The 24,689-nt window shown below is 34.3% G+C and overlaps 1 protein-coding gene across 1 annotated transcript; it reads left to right on the top strand.

Annotated features, from left to right (window-relative positions):
• Nucleotides 1-14,028: 14,028 nt before the first annotated feature.
• Nucleotides 14,029-15,550, top strand: LOC149216426 (disease resistance protein Roq1-like). The gene is made up of 2 exons (XM_089389951.1): nucleotides 14,029-14,543; nucleotides 14,680-15,550. The coding sequence occupies exons 1-2, from the start codon at nucleotides 14,029-14,031 to the stop codon at nucleotides 15,548-15,550; spliced, it is 1,386 nt and encodes a 461-aa protein (XP_089246077.1).
• Nucleotides 15,551-24,689: the final 9,139 nt, after the last annotated feature.

Here is a 24,689-nt window from a genome sequence, read left to right as displayed (position 1 = left end):
AAGTTTTCCTTAGAGAGATTATAAAATGGAAAGAATCCTACCTAGAATCTGTAGCAATCCTTCTTTTCCTCCTTGCTTGTAAGCTCCAACTCTAGCTCCAAGTGCTATAATTAGAACCTGCACATATGACTAAAACAAGAAAAGGAACCACAATCCACGTAGCATAGTCTCAAATCTCTATTCAATGAATCAACATGGTATTGAAATATATGAGTGCAAACGTAACACATCAAATATAGGAGAACAAGATGATCTTTGTATTGATAAATATAGGAGAGAGTTTACAACCATAAATAGAAGATGATCTTGTAGATGTCTCCCCAAGTTGACTTGTCCTTCCTTGTCACAAAGCACACCTCAACATAAACCCTAATGAATGAATGTGATGACTCCTTTAGGTTCAAAGCTGCAACATCCAACCCAAACCTTATGGGAGGTAGTAAATTTATAGGAGTGTGGTAGTTTAGGAATTTTTATCCAATTACCAATCTAGGCTTGAGATCCACTTATGATGGGAAGATGAGCTCAATGGATAAGAGATGAGGTCTCCAAGGAAATATTAGATGGGATTCGAGCTCCTATCCATGGTAAATAGTTAAAACTACCTTGGAAGCTTCTAGAAGAAGAAACTTCGGAATTTTTTTTTTGAATTTCTAAAATCAACGCACCTAAAGAAGGGGGAAATAAGTGCTGACTAGTGCTATTTGAGAGGTATGTAACATGCGGTGAACGCAGGTGGATAAAGAGACAAGGTTCACTGAGGCTAAAAACAATGTTTTTGTCCTAATTGTACTAGAAACTCAAACTTTTTGGAGAAGTGATTCTTAGGGCTTCGTGAAGGGGTTATGACAAAGTGTTCCAGGATTTTAATTGATACGATTTGTAGGCCTATTGTGTTGATGTGACAAATTGGCCTGTAACAATAACCTTGAGAAAATTTCTTATCCAATTTGGCAAAGAAAACTACATAATAGAGGCACACTACACCAAGACTTTATAGCTCTATAGATGCATGTCTTCCACGCAAAACTTGGGAAAAACAACCTTGCTCACTTTGTTACATAACCTTCAAAGATAATATTTTTCTTATGTTATTCATTTAATTTTATATTTTACTCTTCAGTATGAAGAGAAGTGCGAACACGAAAAAATAAAATCGGTTGCATGCAGTCCTACATTTTGTTTATATTTTGTTGTATGCATTAAAATTTATTAGAGTTTCTTAGTTAAGAATTTGTCAACCATTGGTTTTAACTTCCTCATGAAAATTCACTAGAATATGTCTTGTTCATAACAACTTAGTTTAGATACAATTTTTATTGAGTTTTATTTAGGAGATGAAATGATGACATCAAAAGTAAAATTAAACCATGGATAGGTAATATCCTCAACTCCTGCAAAGACATGTATATATTCTTATTGGGTTTTATGATATAACAGAGGAGTGTATTAGGTTTTACGGTCTAACAATAAAGCTTCAAGTAGACTGTCTTAACTTCATACACTCCTAATCTATTATTGAGCTTCAAGATCCATCTTAACTCATGATCTATTAAGCATCAAGAGGGATCAAATCTCTGAAGGTGCAAACATTTCCTCAAGTTTTGCACTCAAAAAAAGGTTTGCATGACAAGAGATTTGATCCCTCTTGACACTTGATAGATTTGAAATTAAAATGGATCTAGGTTGGTTTTATTAAAACCTTAATAATACATATAGTTAAATACATGCAATTGACATTTTTTTTAAGAAAAAAAGAGTATAATTTTTGTATGTTAATAATTAAATTTAAATATGAAATTCTAAAATATCATAATTATGAATAAAAATCATTATTATTTTAATTTCTATGATTAAATAAATGTAAATTATTTATATTTTATATATATTTCACATCTTTATATATATAGAAATATTCTTATATGTTTATTAATTAAATTTAAATAATAAATTATAAAATACCATAATTACAAAAATAAATAATTATTATTTTAATATGATAGATATATTACAAATTATTTCTCAAAAAATTATTTATAATTTTATTAAAAAACAAATTAAATTTAATCTTATTATTTTCATTTTTTATTATTTTTCAATATAACCCACGACATATAACCCTTAATGACAAGGGCTCGTTTAATTCACCATTATAGTATCTCCCTTACTCTAAAAACACCCCTCGATCTAAAACAAATATAACTATTCCATGTCCTTCTATATAAAAAATATATATTATTAATATAACAAAGTATTTGCTGGGGGACACTCGTTTAAGCAAGGCGTGATACAATTTGGACCTTTTAAAAGACTAAAAAGACTTTGCATCATTAAAACACTTTAAAAAATTATATAATGATTATAAAAGACAAATTGGATTATTAATATAATGATTTGCCTCTTAAAACAAGAAAGAGTTTGCATCATTAAAACATTTAAAAAACGTGCATGCCTATGATCGAGGCGTTAGACACATGCTCCAGAAAAAAATGTAGCTTTTATAAATTAATAATTAAATTTAAATATAAACATAAATTATATGATAGTATATATATAAATAAATTAAATATATATATAATTAAAAAAAATTCTAAACTATTATAATTATAAATATAAATAATTATTTTTTTAATTAATTTTAATATGTTATACATATTATAATTAAAAATATATATATAATAAAAACAAATTAAATTAAATTTTGTTATTTTCTATTTTTATTATTTTTCAATTTAACCCTTAAGGACAACATTGAGGGTTTAATTCACCACTGTATTATGTCCCCTACTTTAAAAACACCCCTCGATATAAAAAATTAACTATTCCATTTCCATATATATAATATGTATTATTAATATAACAAAGTTTTTGTCGGAAGGCACTCGTTTGACCCAGGCCTAATACAAGTTGGATCTTTTAAAAGAAGAAAGACTTTGCATCATTAAAAGACTTTTAAAAATCGATATAATAATTAGAAAAGACAAATTGGATTATTAATATAATGATTTGTCTATTAAGACAAGAAAGAGTTTGCATCATTAAAGCATTTAAAAAGCCTATATGCTTAGGATCTAGGGCCATGCTTGATATCATAAGGTGGGGTGGGTAGTGGTGTGGTGTTACATGTTTTACTAAATTTATGATATAAATTGCGTGGGATGGATGAGGGTCCCATTTGAATGAATATTGAAAGAGTTATTAGAGCATCTTGAACGTGGGGTATTTGTAAGTGGGTGGTCTCTGACCTCGTTCTCGTGTTAACCACCAAATACGAATCTATTCATTACCCTTTGCTATATATATAATTTTTAATTTTCAAAAAAAAAATACAATGGATTTAGCATTCTTTGGAGAGAAAAGATTTCTATTGCTCAATTAAGAACTAATTCACATCAAATTCAGTGTAAAACAAGACAGTTGAAAAAGAGTTAGTATTTTGTGGAGAGAAAAAATTCGTATTGCTCAATTAAGAACTAATTCACATCAAATTCGGTGTAAAACAGGACAATTGAAAAAACCTAAAGAAGCTTGGGAAGAACAGGTGTATATTTTTTGCACTACTGGGGAAGCGAAATTGAAAAAACATTTCATTTTAAAATGTGATGCTTTCAAAGACATTAGAGACAATTATGGCAATATGTTAGCATCGGTCCCTTGTCATTGTCTTTTCAGTGAGGGGATTGTTAGAAGGTTGGGTCAACTCATCATCAATTTGAATAAGAAAAAGATTGAATTGCAAAAGAGGTTGGTGATCCCATAAACTATTTTTAGTCTCGTGAACGTTAAAATATCATTCATTCATTCTTCCAAATTTACAATGATTTTATGGTAAAGCTAAATTTTCATGCCCAACACCATATAGATATATGGTTTAATCTTTATATATAAAAACTGCGTAGTCTAACTAATAAACAAAATGGCTTTTTCCACGGAATTTTTTAGGTTAATTTGATCCAAAATGTAGCTAAGATTTTTAAAAACTTGAGTTTAAATTGCTTAGTTTGTAGAGATGAAATGACTTTTTCATGGCATTTTTTTTTTATAATTTTCCACCAAAACGTGACAAATATTTTTAAAATTTAAGTTTAAGTTATTTAATTTGTAAAATTCCAATATCTAGAATTTTTTAAAACATTGAATACATTTATAGATTTAGAAATGTATTTCAAACCACAACAAAATTCGAATTTACTTAAAATTTTATCTCCAAATTTATTATAAAAAATCACTTCACCTACTTAAAAAAATGTTATTATACTTAATTCACTGTTTATCACCATTATAACAACTCAAATATATTCTTTACCTCGTAAATAAACAAAAATAAATGGGTAAATTATGTGTTAATTTATTAATTTAGGTTCCATATTGACTCTTTATCACCATTATACCAAATCAAGTATATTCTATATCCTATGAATAAACAAAAGGAAGGGTAAATTATGTGCTAATTTATTAATTTAGGTTTAAAGTGTGATACCTATATACCACCGGTGAGGGAGGGTAAATTATGTGCTAATTTATTAATTTAGGTTTAAAGTGTGACACCTATATACCACCGGTGAGATTTAGACGATGTTTTAAAAATAAAACATCACACCACATTAGAGAAATGTCACATCCCAACACTTTTAAATATTACATCCCAACATTGTTAAATATGTTTTGAGCATTGAAAGACGGTAAAATATATATGTATATATCTCTATATATATAATTTAATATATATTTTTTTAATAATTATTTAAATATTATATAACATTTTTCATATATATTTAATTATATTTTTGTAAAATTCTTATAAATAAAATAATAAATATCTTTTATATTAATTCTCCATTTATTTTAACACTTTGTATCAAAATAAATATTTAGACTTCTTATATTATATTTAAATAGATACACACCCTTTTGTTATAATATTGATTTAGATTTATTTTAATTATGGATCTACTAAACATCGAGAAGGATCAAATTTTTCTCTTGAAATGTAAATTTTTTTATAGTGAAAATAGATTTGATCTCTTATAGTTTGGTAGATCTAGAGTTAAGATAGATCTATGCTGGTTTAATTATTAGCCTTTAAATAGGCTACATTAAAAAAAATGCCATACAAAAAAGTAAACTAGAAAATTTTATGTTTTTTTTTTTAAATTAATTTAATTTTGTTTTATTTTGACTAAGTCGAAATGTCTTTTTCTCCATATTAAACTCAAAAAACCTTTCAATACAACTAATTAGATATATATAAATTATCATATACCTTCTAAAAATTTAAATATAATTTTATTTAATTTAAAATTTTAAAATATTTTTTAATTAAAAAATAATTAATGATTTTAATTATTTATATTTATATATATATATATATATATATATATATAATTGTATCCAAATATATGTTAACTTGTTAACAGTGAGATCTAGTATATATAATCAAATCGAGTTATTACAATGTTATGATTTATATTATACTTTCAAGTAATAATGTTCGTATAGTCTGTAGAATTATATATACATAGTTAAAGATCTATTTAAAAACAATGACTATCCGAGAGGAAGACGATATCATGAAAATTCCATTACATATCCGAGAGGAAGACGATATCATGAAAATTCCATTACATATTTAGAATGGCTTTAGATAAATCACATTTATGCTTGTTGTGTATATTTAGTCTTGACATATTGACAAAAATGTTTATCTTGGAATGATTACATTAATCCTACATTTCCACTGAATGGTGGCTTCACTGTATCACTTATTTGAATAGGTAAAACATTGGGTTAAGTTTTTTTTTTTAAATTATATATATATATATGAATGAGAAATATATATAATTATGGTATATATTTAAATATGTAAATATAAAGGTTTAATTTTTATAACTTATGAATAGTTTTTAAAGATGATAAGAAAATATTATTATGTCTTTTTTCTTTAGCGTCATTTTGATTGGTTGTGAAACTTAAGAAAAAAGATAAAGTGGTTTCTTATACTTGAACTCATGATATAATTATTAGTGAAATTTTCAAGTTTAAAATAAGCATTTTAAGGAATATTATAAAATAATAAAATAAGAATATATTACAACATCAAATTTTAGAGGGAAAAAAGAAAAAATCATTTTTTCAATTCGTATTTTAAACTCATCTCCTTACAGTTTTACTCAAATTTTGAATGTGAGCACTCATTGGATGCATAATTTAATTCATCATCCAAAGATTACTCATGTTGCATACTTTCGATAGAACCAACTACATGAAAAATGGGAAATACATGAGAAAGCGTGATTGCAATCATGTTTTCATGTATTTCTCATTTTTCATATAGCAGGGTCCATCAAAAGTATGCAACATGCATAATCCTTAGATGAAGAATTAAATTACGCATCCAACAAGTGTTCGTGCTAGAAATTTGAGTAAAACTATAGGGAGATAAGTTGAAAATACGAATTGAAAAAATAAATTTTTTATTTTTTAGTCTTTTTACTTTTTTACTCCAAAAATGATGAATCATCCCCCATGGTTGACATCATCTTCTTGAGTCCTATTGGTTCTTATAAAGTTGATTTTGGTTGTACATTTTTACTTTGAGACCCATTTTAGACCTTAAAATTTCTCTAATGGGTTTGCATAAAATAACCTTTGTAGTGATGTATATGAATCTTGTAGTTGTTAGGTTTCCATATTACTTTAAATAAAGAGTAGGTTTGGGTGTAGGAACAAACTTGTTTTCTGAACCCACAATATTTATTTTGATATTATGGTTTGTATATCTACAGTAAATTGTACAAGATAAATTATTATAGTTATGTTGTAAATCCTAAAATATGTATATTAGAGTAACTATGCCTATAATTTAGTAAAAAGTTCACATATACATTGGTTTATGGCTGTAAAACATGTGTGAAGGTGTATTGTTACATTTATAACTTAGAAATGCTTTATAGAGTATAAGGCTAAGTTATACTACACATGCACATACAATTATAAGGGATACACATTTCTAGTTTTATTTATAAACTCGTTGAATAAGAATGTGGGCCATCAAAAGCTATATTGGACTCAGGTCTATGGTCTCTAGACATTTCCACCGTGTTTGTAAAATAGGAGGTACATTGCTAAAGAATTCTAGATAGAAATTGATTATGTGTGTATTAGCTAAGGAACATGCTCTATAACAATTCATTTTATATCTTGTTGTGACTTCAATAGTTATAACATTTATCTTTCATGAATAATATCATCTACATGGAAGCCAAAAATGTTAATTACAAGAATCTCTCTATTGTTTGGACATTTTTTTTTAGTTCACAATATCCTCTCCTTCATTCTTAGCAAGAGCCTTTTGTATTTTCTTTAAAGTTTCTTTTAACAATACTTTAAAGCCATCATATCCCTCAATTTTCTTCTTCAATGTTTTCCATTGAATTTGCTTATGATGACATCATTCCAAAGATCAACATTCACACCATGTGATGGAAAAAGTGCATATTGGAAGGCGAGACCTTTGATAAAAGCATTTTTCAATGATAAATTATGTGGGTATTTCTCATGTACAATTAGTCTTTACATTGGGAAGATGTACAATCTCGAGAGAAACTATGATCAAAATGGTACTGAGTATCTTTTGACTGATGTAGACAAATGAGATGCAAAGTAGGTTGCAGGCCAAAAAATAAAGATTGTTGCATTTCACCATAAGAAATGCAAGTCCTCACCCACAAATTACATGCTTTGCATCACAAAATTCACACCCCACCTCAAGAAATGCACACCCTACCTAAGGAAATACACACTCTACCTCATAAAATGGACACCTTATCTCAAGAAATGTACGCCCTCCATCAGGAAATGCATGCCCTACCTATGATATTTCAACAAACTAACTTTTGATAAGTTTTCTCTAGACATCTTGCTATCAAGGATTATGTCCACAACTGTCCACTTTGATCAAATTGGAGCCCATGTCTACTCTGAAATATTCATAGAATCAATTTGGCAATGAAAGTTGTTTATTCTTATAATGATGTACATGGGTATGCCTTGAAAACCTTCTCAAACTCTTTTAGGAGAATCCATGAATAATGCAGGAAAGATATTGACTTCCACTTCATTAAATATTTTTTGACTATTTTTTTAGTTGAAGGCCCAAAAGTTGAATCTTCATTATTGTCAACATTTTTTTGTCCCATTTGACAATATATATTTTTATCAACCTTAGATAGGGGATTAACACATTGAGGGCAGCTCCATATGCTAGAAAAGAAAAAAATAGTCGTGTAACTGAGTATATAAGATGGTATACAATAGGACTTGTATCACAAATGCATGTGCCTCAAAACCAGTCAGGTGCCCTGTGTCGACTGCATCATAAGCATATCTTTCATTAGACAACATCAATTTTTTTCAACTTGTAAGAACATTGATGAACCCCATCACCATTGAGTATCTAATAGAAAAAAACTATCAAGGTTGTGTTGAAAATGTCCCCCTCAGCATCTCAAGGCTCTAATGGTATCTACAGTGGAATTTTCCCACTAGCTTGTCACAACTTCGAAAGACGATGTAGGACAATGTGTCGAAAATTTCCTTACTTCTGCAAGTTTTTACTTCAGAGTTACACCATCATCTTTGTAGATATTGTGATGATTGCTTAACGGTTGAAACCTATCTAGAAATTGCCACATGATATTCTTTTTCATCGAACACATGAAAGTTAGATACATTCATCACAAGTGCAACACACAGGTTCATGGAAGTTTGGTGGACTAAATCTCTCCATAGCTACCACATGGCATTTTTTTTGCATTTAACACATGACAACTGGATATGTTTTTTGATGGTACGACGAAAATAATTTAATAAACATTCCAAATCGTGTTCATTGGAAGTTACTGTTTGTTCATGGTAATGTCCTCTAGAAAATGTTAGAAATTATTCTAATTTACTAGTGTGATATATTCATGTTCAATGCTTTTATTTTTTATCAACTATAAACCATCTTTGGAAAGGGTGTCATCCTGAACATTGAGCTCCCTATAGGCATACTTGAAATATACCTCCTAAAAGTACCTTGAAATCTCGTTCAAATACTTAGAAAATGGGGATAAACCAGTATTATGGACATAAGGTTGATCCTACATCCAATTTTAGTGAGAGTTGAATCCCAAAAATATGAAGCCTAGCAATTCCTATGTTAAGTGCATATTCCATAGGAAAAATAATACCTTGAATTCCCCAACATTAGCTGTTCTTTTTCTAGATAAGCCTTTGTGGTGAAGAAACGCGAATATGATAGAAATATAACAAAACCAAAACTACATTTCTTCCTTGGTCATCGACAAACCCCATTGAAGAAGCTCCATGCATACGACCTATCCACCGAAAGTGTTCCCATATAACCCTATGCTTTTTTATACTCACATTAAGTTTAAAAATTGATAACATAACCAATACTCAGGAAAATATTTTAATATATTGGATTGGTTTGTCTTCAAATGAAATGGAGTTGTGGGCAAAACATATTCCCCAAGTGACCAAGAAGGGAATTATCCTAAAATAATTGATCTCTCTTCTTATAAACCACTCTTGGAAGTTAATATCCATAGTCCCTTTATGCCACGAATATTGAAAATCTAATGAAGTCTTCAAATACTTCCAAACCTACATCGAGAATGGGCAAGACAAGAAAATGTGAAGGTAGTCTCCTCTTTTGTTTCACACAATGAACACCTTCTAAGGACAATCTTGTTCCTCTTTTGAAGAAATTCCCAAGTCAATACCCTATTTTTCATAATCATCCACATGAGTCATATACTCTCAGGTGGACCCTTAACCTTCCACAATTTTGACCACCACCACTTGATCTTAGCATAAATGAGGGGTTGTAGAGATACTAGTTGAGCTTCACAATTGAATCACTCATAGTCTTATTCGTTTCCCATGCTAAATCTTTGAGATCACCACTCAACCTTATATGGGCTCTTTTCAATTTAGTTATAAAGTACTCCCATCCTTAACTCATCTTACCATTCAACCCTAATGCCTGCACCAACAACCAACCTTGGGACTAAAGGGTAGTTTGAGTTGGATTGATAACCATATTTAGTCTTCAACTACCTAACTCTTCCAATGTTAAGACCATATTTTCAATGGGAAATACCTCCTGGCCACATCCCATGATTGCATTAGTTTGTATCCTCGCCTATGCCCCATTTTAAACCCTCAATGCCAAGTACTTACTAATCATAAGGAAGGTTAATGCCATGGATAACCATTGATTTTATGCATTTTTTTTTACTTCTCCTCTCCATTCTTATATAGTCCAACAGATAATTTGTTGCAATATATTTCTATATGATTATGATCCTCTAAAAAAAAAAATTGTAAGTGAATTGCACAAAGACTTTGTAGCAAAGTATTGAATATATATATATATATATATATATAAGCATGGATTTGTCGGCCTTGGAAAATTTCATATGAGTTAAATAAAATGCTTAGGCCAATGTTACTTTCTTTCTAAAGAAAGTTAAGTTCAACATCATATATGAATTTAAAGATGAATAGATGGATATTAATGTCAATTAAACGACTTGAGTGGGCTTAATGGTTAAGAGCATGTGGTTCCTCCTAAGAAGTCATAGGTTCAAAGCCAGAGGGGGGTAGAATATGTATGCCTTGGAGTATGTATCTTTTTGTAGACTTTAGCAACCAAATACATAGGGCCTTATACAACAATTTGTACATAGGGTCTTATACACCAATTTGGTGTCTAACTTAATCGTAACCTTAAAATTAGATAATAATAATACTAATTATATAATTGTCTGAAATCATTAAACTATTATTGCACCAAATTTTCTTGCCATGTCTTTATCATCACATTTTAACCCTCTCCAAGTTTTCTTTCCACCATCATGGAAAGAGCCTATGCGACTCAAAAAATTATACAAGATAAAAATGGTATTTAGTATCCTAAAAGAGAAAAAGTTAACGCAAGTCACAATTATGGCATGATGAAAGATACTCATGTAAAGTGATATTGACACCTAGATATGCATCTCCGCAAATCACAATTATGGCATGATGAAAGATACTCATGTAAAGTGATATTGACACCTAGATATGCATCTCCGCAAATCACAATTATGGCATGATGCAAGATACTCATACAAAGTGATATTGACGTCCAATATGCATCTTCTTCAAATGTGTAGAGCTTCTGTTTGGATGATAGGGAAACAAACATTTTATTCCTCTCCCTTGCAATTTCACCCTTCTGTGTTGATACTTGCACATCATCATATTTTGTTATTTCTATGTATCTAAATTCCAATTCAAATGGTAGATTTTTCTAGTTCTTTGGAGCAGTTTTCTCATCAATTCACATATATATTGGTGTTCATTATAAACATAAATCAACGTTGTTGAAGTATTTTCCCTTGCCAGAGTTTAGGAGAGTCCATTTTACTCGAAAACTAATGGAAAAACGAGTTACATCTATTCTACTTCAAAATTTTAAATACTAAAAAAAAAATAATAGTACTAAATTCATTTCTGAATCCAGATAAAATTAAATGGTAGCCTCTTTAAACACCGCAACACATTTCCTCGGAGAAAAAATAGGTAAACAGAAGAAACGCGGAACGCAGAGGGACATCAACATCACATCACATGCGCATCTTGGCGACATCAACATCACATCATATGTGCGCATTTCTTCAAGCGCGTGGAGGTTTCCTCTGTGAAGTATTTTATGTACACCCAACCCTTCGGCTCCCATGCAATTTCACACTTCTATCTCCGTGCCTGCACATCATCGTATCTTTTTATTTTTATCCATCCAGATTTAATTAAAACAGAAAACTCACAAACTTCATTAATCTATTTGTTCAATTACATCACACTTATATAGGAATAACACCTAACCACTCATAACTAAATCTATTTCTGCATTATTCTCACATCTTCCCTTAATGGAGAAATGGATTTTCTACCATACCTAACTGACTTCTAGAACTTGTACTTTGAACATCTGTTGTATTTTCTAGATTGATCTAGCTACTGCATTAACAGAGGGTAGTTGGAATTAATACCTTTCTACCACTCCCCCTTAATTCCAACTATATAACAAATATATACTATAGCACGATATACAAGAAACTATATTCTTAATCATGACGACTTAAACTTTAACTTGCCTGCTGGTCTAAGTCTCAGCTAGGCTTACAACAAAACATTTCATTTTTGTCTTCTTATTAAAAGGTCCATACTTGTTCCTTTTCCATTGCTGGGGCAGTTTCATCTTCACCTTTTTGGGTTTCCTTATGAAATTCCTTTGCTCCTTGCTTACATACTTAACGTCAACAGCCTCTTTTGGATTGAGAGGCAATGCAAGATCTCGAACGAGGTAATTTAATTCATGTTCTCCCCACTTTCCATGAGGAACCAACGAAGGAGTCACCAAAATGCAGTCATCTTTGAACATGAGCGGCCTTCGAAGAACATCCATGGTAGTATCCTCCAAAGTAGCAGTCATCTTGAAAGTAGATCCAATAAAACTTCTAACAACCGGGCAAGTTTTAATCTCAGTGATTTCTTCAACAGCGTGATCCTCAACAACATGAGTGATTTCTTCAGGGACATGAGCTTCAACAACATGAAACTCTTTGTCAATGGACTCAAAAACACTGCTAATCCCAAATGGGTTCATGAGAAAATGATCATTAAAAAGATCATTGTCAAAAAAGTCTAAAATAATAGACATATCAGTTAGCTTTATCACACTTCAAACAAAACGCCTTTTCTACTGCCTCTCTCTGCTCTCCTTGGCCCTCCGGGCTCCTCCAATCAGACCCGCTGTCACAAACGGTGCTCACTAACAGCACTTTCTTGAACAAGACCCACTTCTCCACCAATGACTCAATTCAAAAAAAAAATAGCAAGCTTCTTACAAACGCTATTCCAAAAAAAAAACTTCAAACAAAACTTGCAAAACACCTTTAATAATATGCTGCCACCAACATCGTTAGAAAGAGATTACTGCTATCGTTACACCGATGTTGAATCAAATGGAACGCCGTTGGCTTCTGGCAATTGGCTGTGCAATACCACGGCTTCTGGCAATTGACTGTGCAATACCAAACCGATAATTCACCTCACGACTTACTGTGGCAACTGTGTCTCCGAGAGTGGAATTCAATACAACAGGGTTATATGAAAGAGACAGTACCCGCAAGGAAATTGAGGGGAAAACACACTGATCAAGAGGAAGTTGTCAGACAGATTAAAAAAACCGGGCCGACTGAAACAAAATTATGACCACGGCACAACAGTTACAGCGCTCACCAACACCACAGCGGGGTTCACCACGACGTCATTCACCAGGTTCTTCACCACGACGTCATTCACCAGGTCACAACAGCGCTCACCAACACCACAGCGGGGTTCATTCAAATGGTGACCACGGCACATCAGTTTCTGAATTACCTCCACGCAGCGGCACAAACTCTCTGCACAAACGCAGCGCACACACTCTCTGCACAACGGTCTCTCCGCGTCAAACTGCACAACGCCTCCGGAACTGGGGTTCACCACGCCAACACGGGTACCAACACCTTCTGCACGCACAACGGCAAAGACCTCCACGCACATTCGGCTTCTCACGGCTCTCATTCACGGCTTCTCACGGCTCTCCAAACAGCCACTGCTACCCGAGTTCTTGACAGGGGTCTTGGCAGCAGATACGCACAACAGCGCAGATCTGGCCTCACGCAAACACCACTCGGCCTTCCTCACCTGCGCTCTCACCTCAGCTCAAACCCTGAGCTCTGATACCAAATTAAAACAGAAAACTCACAAACTTCATTAATCTATTTGTTCAATTACATCACACTTATATAGGAATAACACCTAACCACTCATAACTAATTCTGTTCAACCACCTACAACTAATTCAGTTCAACCACTCATAACTAAATCTATTTCTGCATTATTCTCACAATTTCGATTTCAATTTCAATGGCAGTTGCTTCGTCCTCGGCCTGCTCTGCGTCAAATTCTTACTCCCGGTACCACGATGTTTTTATCAGCCATCGTGGGCCTGATATCAAGGAGACCTTCGCCACCGCTCTCTATCGCAACCTTGCTGATCGTGGAGTGCGAGCCTTCCTTGACAAGTCGGAAATGCAGGTTGGAGATAACATTACCTCGCAATTAGAAGACGCTATTCGAGGCGCGAGTGTTCATGTGGCGCTTTTCACTCAGAATTATGCCCAATCGAATTGGTGCCTCGATGAGCTGCTCCTCATGGTGGAGTCCGCCGAGTCCGGCCGGGCTACCCTTCTTCCTGTATTTCACGGCGTCAAGCCTGCTGATCTCCGGAGGACGGACAAAGATAAATATGGACCGTACGCTGCAGCCCTGTGCAAACTGGAAAATAAACCGGGATACGACAGCAAAACAATTCAGAAATGGAGAAAGGCTCTTTCTTATGTTGCAGAAATAAGCGGCTTGGAGCTGGACGCGTTTAAAGGGTGAGGATCTACCATTGTCCCAATCTGTGTTACAAGTTTTTTTAATCTCCAGGGTATTTTATTGATTTAGGTAGATATATGACAACTTGGGTGCTTTCTCACTCGTTATTTCACATCTCTCTCATTGAATTTCCAGGGGCGAACTCGAGCTTTTGCATGAGGTTGTGCAAAGCATTGTGAAAAAGGTTCTGAAACCACCCTTGTTTGTGGCAAAACATCCAACCGGTCTCCAACAAAAAGTAGAAGAGTTTGAATGGCATGTGCTATGGCGCCAGCAGGACGAGCAGGCATGCAAGGTTGTGGGGATTGTGGGATCTGGAGGAGTTGGAAAAACCACAGTGGCCAAGCAATTCTTCAATGCTAACAGATCAATTTACAAAGGATCCTCTTTTTTGTTCGATATGGCCAAAACGTCATTACCATATTTACAGAGGAAACTTATTAAAGACCTTAAAGGTATAGATATCGAAATTCAGAGTTCCTTCGAAGGGTTGGGAGAACTTGAGAGGAACCTGTCCAATTGTTACTCTCTCATAGTATTAGATGATGTAGATAATCTTGATCAACTGGATTCCTTCTTGCCAATAAAGAATGTACTTCACCCCAATAGCTTGCTTTTGGTCACATCTCGGGACAAGCAGGTCCTTAGAAGTGCAAACATCCCAGAGTCATTCATTTATCACTTAAAGGAACTTAATACAGAACACTCCCGAGAGCTTTTCTGCTTTCATGCTTTTTCAAAGCCACATCCACCACCAGAATTTAATGATGTTGTAGATGGCTTTTTAAAGACCTGCGGTGGATTGCCACTATCTCTGAAAGTGCTTGGGGCTTCGCTACGAGGGAAAAATAGCATATCTTACTGGCAAGAGCTATTGAATGGACTTGGCCTAATACTTCCTCAAGATATAGAGAAGAATCTCAGAGTTAGTTATGATTCGCTCAATGAACAGGAGAAGCAAATATTTTTGGATATTGCCTGTTTTTGTATTTCAAAGTTGTTTTAACTTTATAGAAGGTCTCCATGCAAATCATTATAAGGCACATCTCTACACAACATTAAGGACATAAATGAAAGATTCCAAAGAATTCAATAAAATAATAACCATAGGAATAATGACTAATATATTTTATTAGAAGGATATGAGGAAACAACGATCTCATGTGGAATTTTAAGAGAACGATCTCATGAATAGTTTTTGGGATGATAAGAGAATTATGCTTTTTTAGTATCAACAACAATTTGTTTTAAGTGTGAAATTTTAAAAAAGAGTAAAGCAGTTTGATAAGTTGATATAATAGTAGATATTTACATAAAAATATCTTTGTAGTGATGTAAATAGATCATGTAGGTATTATGCATGCACATTACATATAAAGAGAAAGTTTGGTTGTAAAAAGAAATTTTTTTTTTGAAATTGCAAGATTGTTTGATATAAAAATTTGTATATCTACATGAAATTGTACAAGTTAATTGATTATGGTTATGTTGTAAAACCTAAAATATGTATGCTAAAGTTATTAGATGTACAAGCTGCATGTTGTGTGTGCATGGTATGTGAGAATGCAGAAACAGACTGTGTAGTGGGAGAGAAAGGAATAACTTATTGAAGAAGGAAAAATAAATGTTGAACGGAAAATAAGGTAGAGTATGGGAATTGTAGCAGACATGGATCTGCAAGAAAGAGGGAAGAATTCTCCTAGATTGTGCTATGTGATCAAGATAGAAAAACATTGCATTTTGCTAAGACTGGTGGTGTGCCTGAATGATTGGTTGGCCAATGAAAGTTTAGTGGAGCAGATGAATCACTCAGTGCTTGCCTTGGGGATAATAAACCATTAGGATGTTTGTTGGAGGGTTGATAAACCACTTAACTGAACGAGACACCCAGGTGATTATTGAAAGGAATTGATAAACCAACAAGTGCTAGCCTTGGGGATGATACACCAATTATGTGCTTACTCAGTAAGTCGATAAACCACTTGGATAGTGGTCTTGACTTCTGCAATCCTAGTTTAGAGAAGCTAGTTGATAAACCACCCATGTAGTATATTAATTTTCCTAGAACTAAACAATACTCCCTGAGCCTTGGATGAATTCCTATGGTCTATAAATAGTTGGGATCCTTGCTGGAGGGTTAGTAAACCACTTGACAAGCTAAGACACCTAGGTGCTTACTGAAAGGAACTGATAAACAACTTATGCGTTTTCTCAGTAAGTTGATGAACCCCCTGGATAATAGGCTCTTGACTCCTACATCACTAGCATAAAGAAGTTAGTTGATAAACCACCCATGTATTATATTCATTCTCTTGGAATTGAACTACATTTCACTAAGCCTTGGGTGAATCCCTGTTGAGCCTTGAAAATGTCATTCATTTCCATTATACTTTCACTATTATGTCCATTATATCACCTCCATTTCACTACTATGTCACCACATTCATCCCACTTTCATTATCATTGGGCCACCTTTATGTTTTTCCAATCTTTATTAATTCTAAGCCTTTTAAGTGAATTTGTGGTTAAACATTAGAAAATAATGTGCATATGCTTATACCTAACAAATGGGTTGAGATTGTTGACATGTGTAGGTTGAAAGGAGGCTTCTAGAAGACCCTTATGTGGCACCCCAAGGCCAAATTCGAATTTGAGTGGAAAGAATCATGGGATCATGAGGATATGTGTCACATCTCCTAATTGTATTGTAACTCTAAAAAGACATGTGTCTTATCAGTTCCTATTTTGATTAGGACTCTAGAGGTAGAGGGAGAGATTCATGGATTCTCATTAATGAGATGGCTCTCATCTTTTTGTATAAATAGGAGATCTCTCTCCTTCATCTGTTAGTCTTTAGTTCCTAGTTCTTAAGTTTGTAGTTCTTCCTTGATGGCTTTTGAAAGCTTTGGAGAACTTTGTTGTACTTTGTACTTTTGAAGAAATTGAATAAAGCTTTGATGTTCTCAACATGGAAGGAGATGTGAAGTAGATGTCATGGAGCATATTAGAATGTAAGGTAGAGTAGATTTCATTTTGTAAATATTGCTTTGTAGAATGTAAGGTAGAGAAGATTTCATTTTGTAAATATTGCTTTGTAGAATGTAAGGTAGAGTAGATTTCATTTTGTAAATATTGCTTTGTAGAATGTAAGGTAGAGTAGATTTCATTTTGTCAATTTTACTTTGATTTCATTATGTTATTTGATTGCTTTCAAGTTTGATAGATTAGATTTTTCATTCATGCAATTTTAATTCATGCAAGTGTGTTCAATTTTGCTTTGATTTCATAAGTGGCAGAGGGCCCCTGCTCACTAAAGCCTTGTACAGTTGTCCTTTAACTCTTGCATTACTTTTCTTTTTTTCCTGTTCATGTATATTAGCTGTACAGTTGTCATTTAAATGCTGCGTTTTATTTCATCATGTATATTAGTTGTACATAACAAGCTGTTTTGATTACTGTTGTTTTACATTAAATTTGTTATTCTTCTGTGTATTAGCTGTACATAATTTGCTTTCAAGTTGATTGTAGATTAGTGATGCACATAGCCTTTTAATGACTAATGACATGATAGAATCATCTTGTCCTTCTGCTGAAGCAACAAGGATACTGGGTCTCATAGTCACTAGCTCATTGTTTGGTTATTGCATTTTATTTTGATTGAACTAGCTGCATATTTACACTTTTGTTTAAATACTAATTCCATCAATAACATGTTTTAAGTTCTTTTGAAGTGCTAAGTTTTGGAAGTTACCATTAGGGACATAGGCCTTGTCTTGAAATCTTTATCCATACTTGTCCTTTAAAAGTATTCTTAAGACCTTAGAATAGGATTTCCATTTGCATTAAACACTTTAGAAAACCAACAAGAACAAAACCCCAAAAACGACATAAACTATAAAACAACGAAGTAAGAGAAAGGTTAACTAAGCACATATGGTGCACCACACTTCATCAGTTTACGATACCCGGATTGATAATTTATGTAGAGCAATTTAAGACGTTAAATTGACTAGACAATCCCTATGATTGATTTCTATTGGAGTAAAGGTCATTGTTGTGCTTACGAATGTCGGCAGTTGATAAATGATCCAGGTGGCTCCAAAAATGGAAGTGGCCTTGAAAAAAATCAAAAATAAAAGTCATCAGATTGAAGTGAAACAAGGACCAAATTTTATTACTTATCATCTTAATTCAAATGGTACGAACGACGCTCAAATCTAAGTTTGTATGCTCAAGATATAGCCTATCAAAGTTCTCTTCAAACTAGGTCAAGTGGTAGCCACTAACAAGGCAACAATTTCGCAAAGGGATGGCGCACATAATCCAACGGTCAGAATGGGCGAATTTGTCACCACTTTAGTTTTTCTAGTGACCCTCAAAACTTGGCGAATTGTTTTTGGCTCATATGGACTATATAACAAAACAAAAAACATAATAATAATAAATTTCAGTTGGCAGGCCACCAACCCTGCCAACCAAATGACAAATACATTCCAACGAAATTATTCATATAATATAATTATGGGTCAAGCCACCAGAGACCCGGGCCTGCTCGACCATATGACAGTGGCATGTGGAGGATATCGGTGGGGTTTGAACTCTCCTGCCCCTTAGGCGGCGCCAAATATTACACTGCTAACCGTAAAACATAACCGCTAGGTGATAAAACATAACCGCTAGGCAATACACCATAACGCGCCATATATAACACTTGTTACGCCAAAACAAGGGTTCTGTGGGGTTGGACCCTGGAACCTCCCACCACTTGCACACTAATTATATGTCGCTAGCCAACAAGCCAACGACCCTTGGTTGGAAAACTCCACATACCACCATTATTTAAACCTTAAAAATTTTCTCATCTGGAAAGGAGTAGCAGAACTGAGAAGTAGTAGGATGTGTTTTGCAGGTGGAACAATGAGTGCCTAGGTTGGAACTATGTCCAGGAGGGCACAAAAATTGAGAAATGTTCCTAGGGAATCTTGGGAGAATATTTTTGTAGGAAATCTTGAGGGAATCTAAAGATTTCTTGGAGATCTAGAGGTCAGTTGCTCAGAATATGGTCAAATATATAGTCGTTTGACATGTTTTTGCACCACCAATCCAATGTTGATGTTCGTTTCTGCATCTGAGGTTTACATTTTTTGTCCAGGAAAAAAATTCGAGGTATAAGGGTCATTTATGTAAAGTTGATTATAATTCTTTTTTGCTTCCAATTAATGAAAGAGGCCTCCCCACATTGAGTAGGGCCCAGAGACGTAGCCCACATTGGGTGGACTCTTTAATCAAATCATTTTGTGCCTTTGATCTCATGGTTACTTTATGATTTTCGCTTCTTTTTCTTTTGTTTAAGTTACCTCGTTACATGCTCTTGTCAGAAAATTATATATTACAAAGCAATGGAACACATAAAATATTGCAGAAATATAAACACATAAAACAAGAGAGACACAAATATACATGGTTCACCCAATTTGGGCTACGTCCATGGAGAAACAACCAATCCTTCCTTTTATATTATCCAACAAACTGAAGAGATAAAACCTACAATAGATCCGTTGTAATTCCCTCTTCGCTCTCACACAATCTCCTCTCTCTTTCTCACTTAGAATACAGATCTACCCAGACGTAATACAATTCCCTCATATATAGCGAGGGGTAGCCTTCTAGGGAAAACAACCCTAAATTAAACATAACTTCTACCGTCAGATCTCCGCCTAATGAACGGCCCAGATCGACTATGATATTACAACATTTTACAAGGAAAATTTACATCTATTTTTAGCTTCAGGGGTGCTACCCCCAATCCCCCCACCGGGGGGGGGGCGCTCCTAAAGGTCGCAGCTGACCTGTTATAAACATATTTGGGCACTGCAACCCCAGTCACATATGTCCATAAACCAAGGTCTTCTAAGCCCCTAAAAGTGTTCTTTCATACCCTAAAGGAACAATGTCAGCTGATTACATCATTTCCCAGAAGTTCTCCCTGAAAAACTACTCAGAACTGGTCAAAACTGGACCATACAGACTGCTCCATGTTGATGGTGCGATGCATCTCACTTGTTACACATAGAGGATTCGATGCATACTAAAAATCCCTTCTATAGGGTGCGATGAGCAAGAGCAAACAAATGGCAAAGGCAGTTTGCTAGGTGGAAACCCAGAGAATCTTCTAGAAACTGCTCATTTGACACTTGCCTCTCTGAATTCGCCCAGGGATGAGTAAGAGATCATGAAATCTCCAAGTGGAACCAAGAACTATCAGAGAAATGACACTAATCAAAATCCCAGAAGCTGACTCACCCACCTGCAAATATCTATATATGGATCCCTCATCCTAGAGATCCAAAGGTTGGAATTTTATATTTTGTAAGGAAGTGCTATTGGTTTCTCTGTTAAACATCATAGTGTTGGGTGATCTGGCTTTTCATGAGGTGAAGAGGGCTTTCATGCCGGGAGGATGGCGTTGGGTCAGACCATTGGGTTGTAATCCTCTCTTCTACTACTTTTATCAATAAAGCTATTTGATTTTTCCTCCATATTCTTGTATATTTCTGAATCTTGTATTGGTATATGCATTTGTATGGTCAATATACATCTGATCCTATATTGTTTATGGTTATAGATCTCTATGCTTTGATGGTATTATGTTTCTTTGACTCTACAGGTGTTCTTTGAAGTAGGACAAGTGAGGAAAGAGTGGTGAAGTTTTGTCAAAGGAGGGAGGAAACAAGCAAGGAGCCAAGCAAAAGACTGAGGTTGGTACTCTCTGCTTCTCTCTCATCTATTTCTCCTAAACGAAGACACAAATAACTTTAGTTTGTTTGTTCTAAGATAGCTACTCGTCTTAGTGGGACTAGCAGCTCTGAATGGACACTAGTTTTCCCGGTAACACGCCCCCCCATGGACCCCCCTGTAGTGAATATTTTATGGGTGGCATTGTCGCCTCATTATGAACTGGGGTCCAATGTGATTATACCTTTTAACACAGAAGATAATCAGGCTCCACACCGAACAATCTCCCACTTGGAGACTAATTATAGCAACTCCACCGCTGCTTCATTTACTGGACAATGAATCCACTTTGGACCTGGTTGTTTCTCATCTTCTTCATCATACTTGAAGACCAATTGAAACTAAGCAGATTCTAAGTTTCTCCCTGGTTACAACTTTTTTTAACATATCTATAGGATTCTAGCTAATGTGTATCTTTTCTAGCTTCAATTGTCCATCTTCCAATGCCGACAGCATGAAATGGTACTTGAGCTATATATGTTTAGTCTTAGAATGAAATATAGAGTTCTTTGCAATATGTATGGCATTCTGGCTGTCACTGTATAACGTGTCCAACTCCTACTTTTTACCCAATTCATCCAAAAACCTTTGTAACCAAATCATTTCTTTACTAGCCTCTATAGCAGCAACATACTCAGCTTCTGTTGTTGAGAGAGCAACAACACTTTGCAGTTTCGAGACCCAACTGACAGTTGTTCCACCTATAGTAAACACATACCCTATTGTGCTCCTCCTGTTATCTCTATCACCCACCATATTTGTATCAACATATCCCTGTAGAGCAATGTTTGAAACACCAAAGCATAATGCTTGATTTGTGGTACCTCTCAAATACCTGAGAATCACTTCACCACCATCCAATGTTCTTTTCCTGGTTGTTCATGTACCTGCTTACAACTCCCACTGCATGTGCAATATCAGGCCTTGTGCAGACCACTACATACATTAAGCTTCCAACTACTGATGCATATGAAACTTTAGACATATGGACCATTTATTATTGAGTCTTGGGACGCTCCTCCTTACTTAATTTGAAATGGCTAGCCAAAAGTATAATAATTGGTTTTGCATTCTGCATATTAAACATTTTCAACACCTTTTCTATGTACTCACTTTGAGACAATGTTAATTTGTGATTATTCCTGTCTCTAGTTATTCTCATACCAAGGATTTGAGTACATTTATTTCCTGCATGTTAGAACTTGCAACAAGCATCTCGTCTACATACAATAACAATATAATATAGCTTCCATCAATTTGCCTTTTGAGATAAACAGAATGATTAGAGTGACATCTACTATAACCTTGTTTAGACATAAACCTGTCAAATTTTAGATACCACTGCCTTGGAGCCTGTTTTAAGCCATACAAGCTCTTCTTCAACCTGCACAATAGTTTCTCCTTCCCTTTTACCTCATATCCTTGTGGCTGCTGCGTATATTTCTCTTTCTCCAAATCCCAATGGAGAAGGGTTGTCTTTACATCTAACTGCTGAAGATGCAAATCTTCAACTGCTACTAGACATAAAATAGTTCTGATTGAAGTCATTTTAACAACAGGAGAAAATATCTCATCAAAGTATATACCATTTTTCTGTGAAAACCCTTTCACCACAAGTCTAGCTTTATACCTTTTTCTACCTCTGTCTTCTTCCTTCAACTTGTAAACCCATTTATTCTGCAATGTTGTTTTACCTGCAGGCAACCTGACTAAGTCCCAAGTCTGGTTATGTGCTAAGGAGTCCATCTCTTCTTTCATGGCTTTCTCCCACTTCTTCCTGGTTTCTACCTGTACTGCTTCTTCGTAACATTTTGGTTCACCAGAATCAGTCAACAATACATAATATAATGAAGGAGAGTATCGTTAAGGGGATCTACTTATCCTGGTAGATCTTCTAACACCACTTTCAGGTGTTTGAGGTGCTTGTTGCTATTGTGGTTGTTGTTCTGGATGTTGATCATTATGAAATTGTTTCTAATTATAATGGGATTTTTCAGGAACTTAGTGGGTTACCTCCAAAGGGTGAGATCCAACATGAGATTCACTTGCATCAGGCTACTCCTTTACCCAACATTAGTATGTACAGGTTGTCAGCCATTGTGATAGAGGAGATAAAGAAGAAGGTGTAGCAAATGTTGAACCAAGGGGTCATAAGGCAAAGTTCTTCTCCGTGTGGTTCACCTATTATGTTGGTGACAAAGAAGGATTTTAGTAGGCCCTAATTCGGAGATTTGGGATCCAAAATCTTCCAAAGTCAGCTTTCGTCATCAAATGACACCAACCCCTCAATGTGGTTCTACAAATCAAGAAATTTCCAACACTATGAAAATCACCTCAATTAGAGTTCATATGTGACATGTATGCCTCAATGTGGTTCTATGAACCAAGAACTTTCCAACGCTGTGAAAATCACCACAATCGGAGTTCATATGTGACATGTATGCCTCAATGTGGTTCTATGAACCAAAAACTTTCCAACGCTATAAAATCAACTCAATCAGAGTTCATATGTGACATGTATGCCTCTTGCAAGTTAAGTACCCCCTTGACCATCATTACTAAGTGGATGACTTGTCAACCCCCATTACTTGCATATGTGGGGCTAGTCACACATGGAATTTAAGAAGAATCTATAGGGTCCAAAATTATAACATCAATTTAGTGTTGAAGCATGTAAAAATTCTAATCCTAATCCTAAACGCCTATCATACTATGTTAAATATTGAGTTGTTAGGAAGATAAGAGGTTCCATTATTTTAGCATTGCACTTGTTCCATAGTCGACAAGAACATCTAGGAGTCATATTTGAGTGCATAACATAGGAGTTAGAAGATTTTGTCGGAGCCATTTAAGCCCCAATATCAAAATAAACCCCATAATAAGTGCACATTTCTTTGTACCTCCATTTCATAATTAAAGAAAAAATATTATAGCATAAACCTCACCTTCTAGTTGAATTTTCTCCTATGTCACATTTTTTGAACGGTAATTGATCTAAGACAAATAATAAGGTATTACAGACTCATGTGCATGGATGTGCCTATGTTATTTTATGCAATGGATCGATAAGATTGTGAAATACACAGGCAATGAAGCAGTTAAAGAAACATAACAGGCAAACATATAAACACAACAAGTTTAATAAGAAGTTCACCCAATACTACTGGGCTATGTCTCCTGGTCCAGCCTTCAGTGGTGGCCTCTCTATTATGTTTTCAAGTAGAGTTTTTACAACAGTGAGCTCAGTTTGAGTCTCACACAACAGATATAAATCAACAAGACTGTACTTGGATCGCCCAAGTCTCTAGAGTCCACAGACTCTCCTTACTGACTCTCGACCTCTATTGGTC

The sequence above is a fragment of the Pinus tabuliformis genome, chromosome 1_1 (genome assembly GCF_031772625.1).
Source record: "Pinus tabuliformis cultivar Carrire ecotype Pingquan chromosome 1_1, CPIR1, whole genome shotgun sequence".
Taxonomy (NCBI): Eukaryota; Viridiplantae; Streptophyta; class Pinopsida; order Pinales; family Pinaceae; genus Pinus; species Pinus tabuliformis.
The sequence above is the reverse complement of the archived record's forward strand: the minus strand, read 5'-3'. Positions and strand labels throughout refer to the sequence as shown.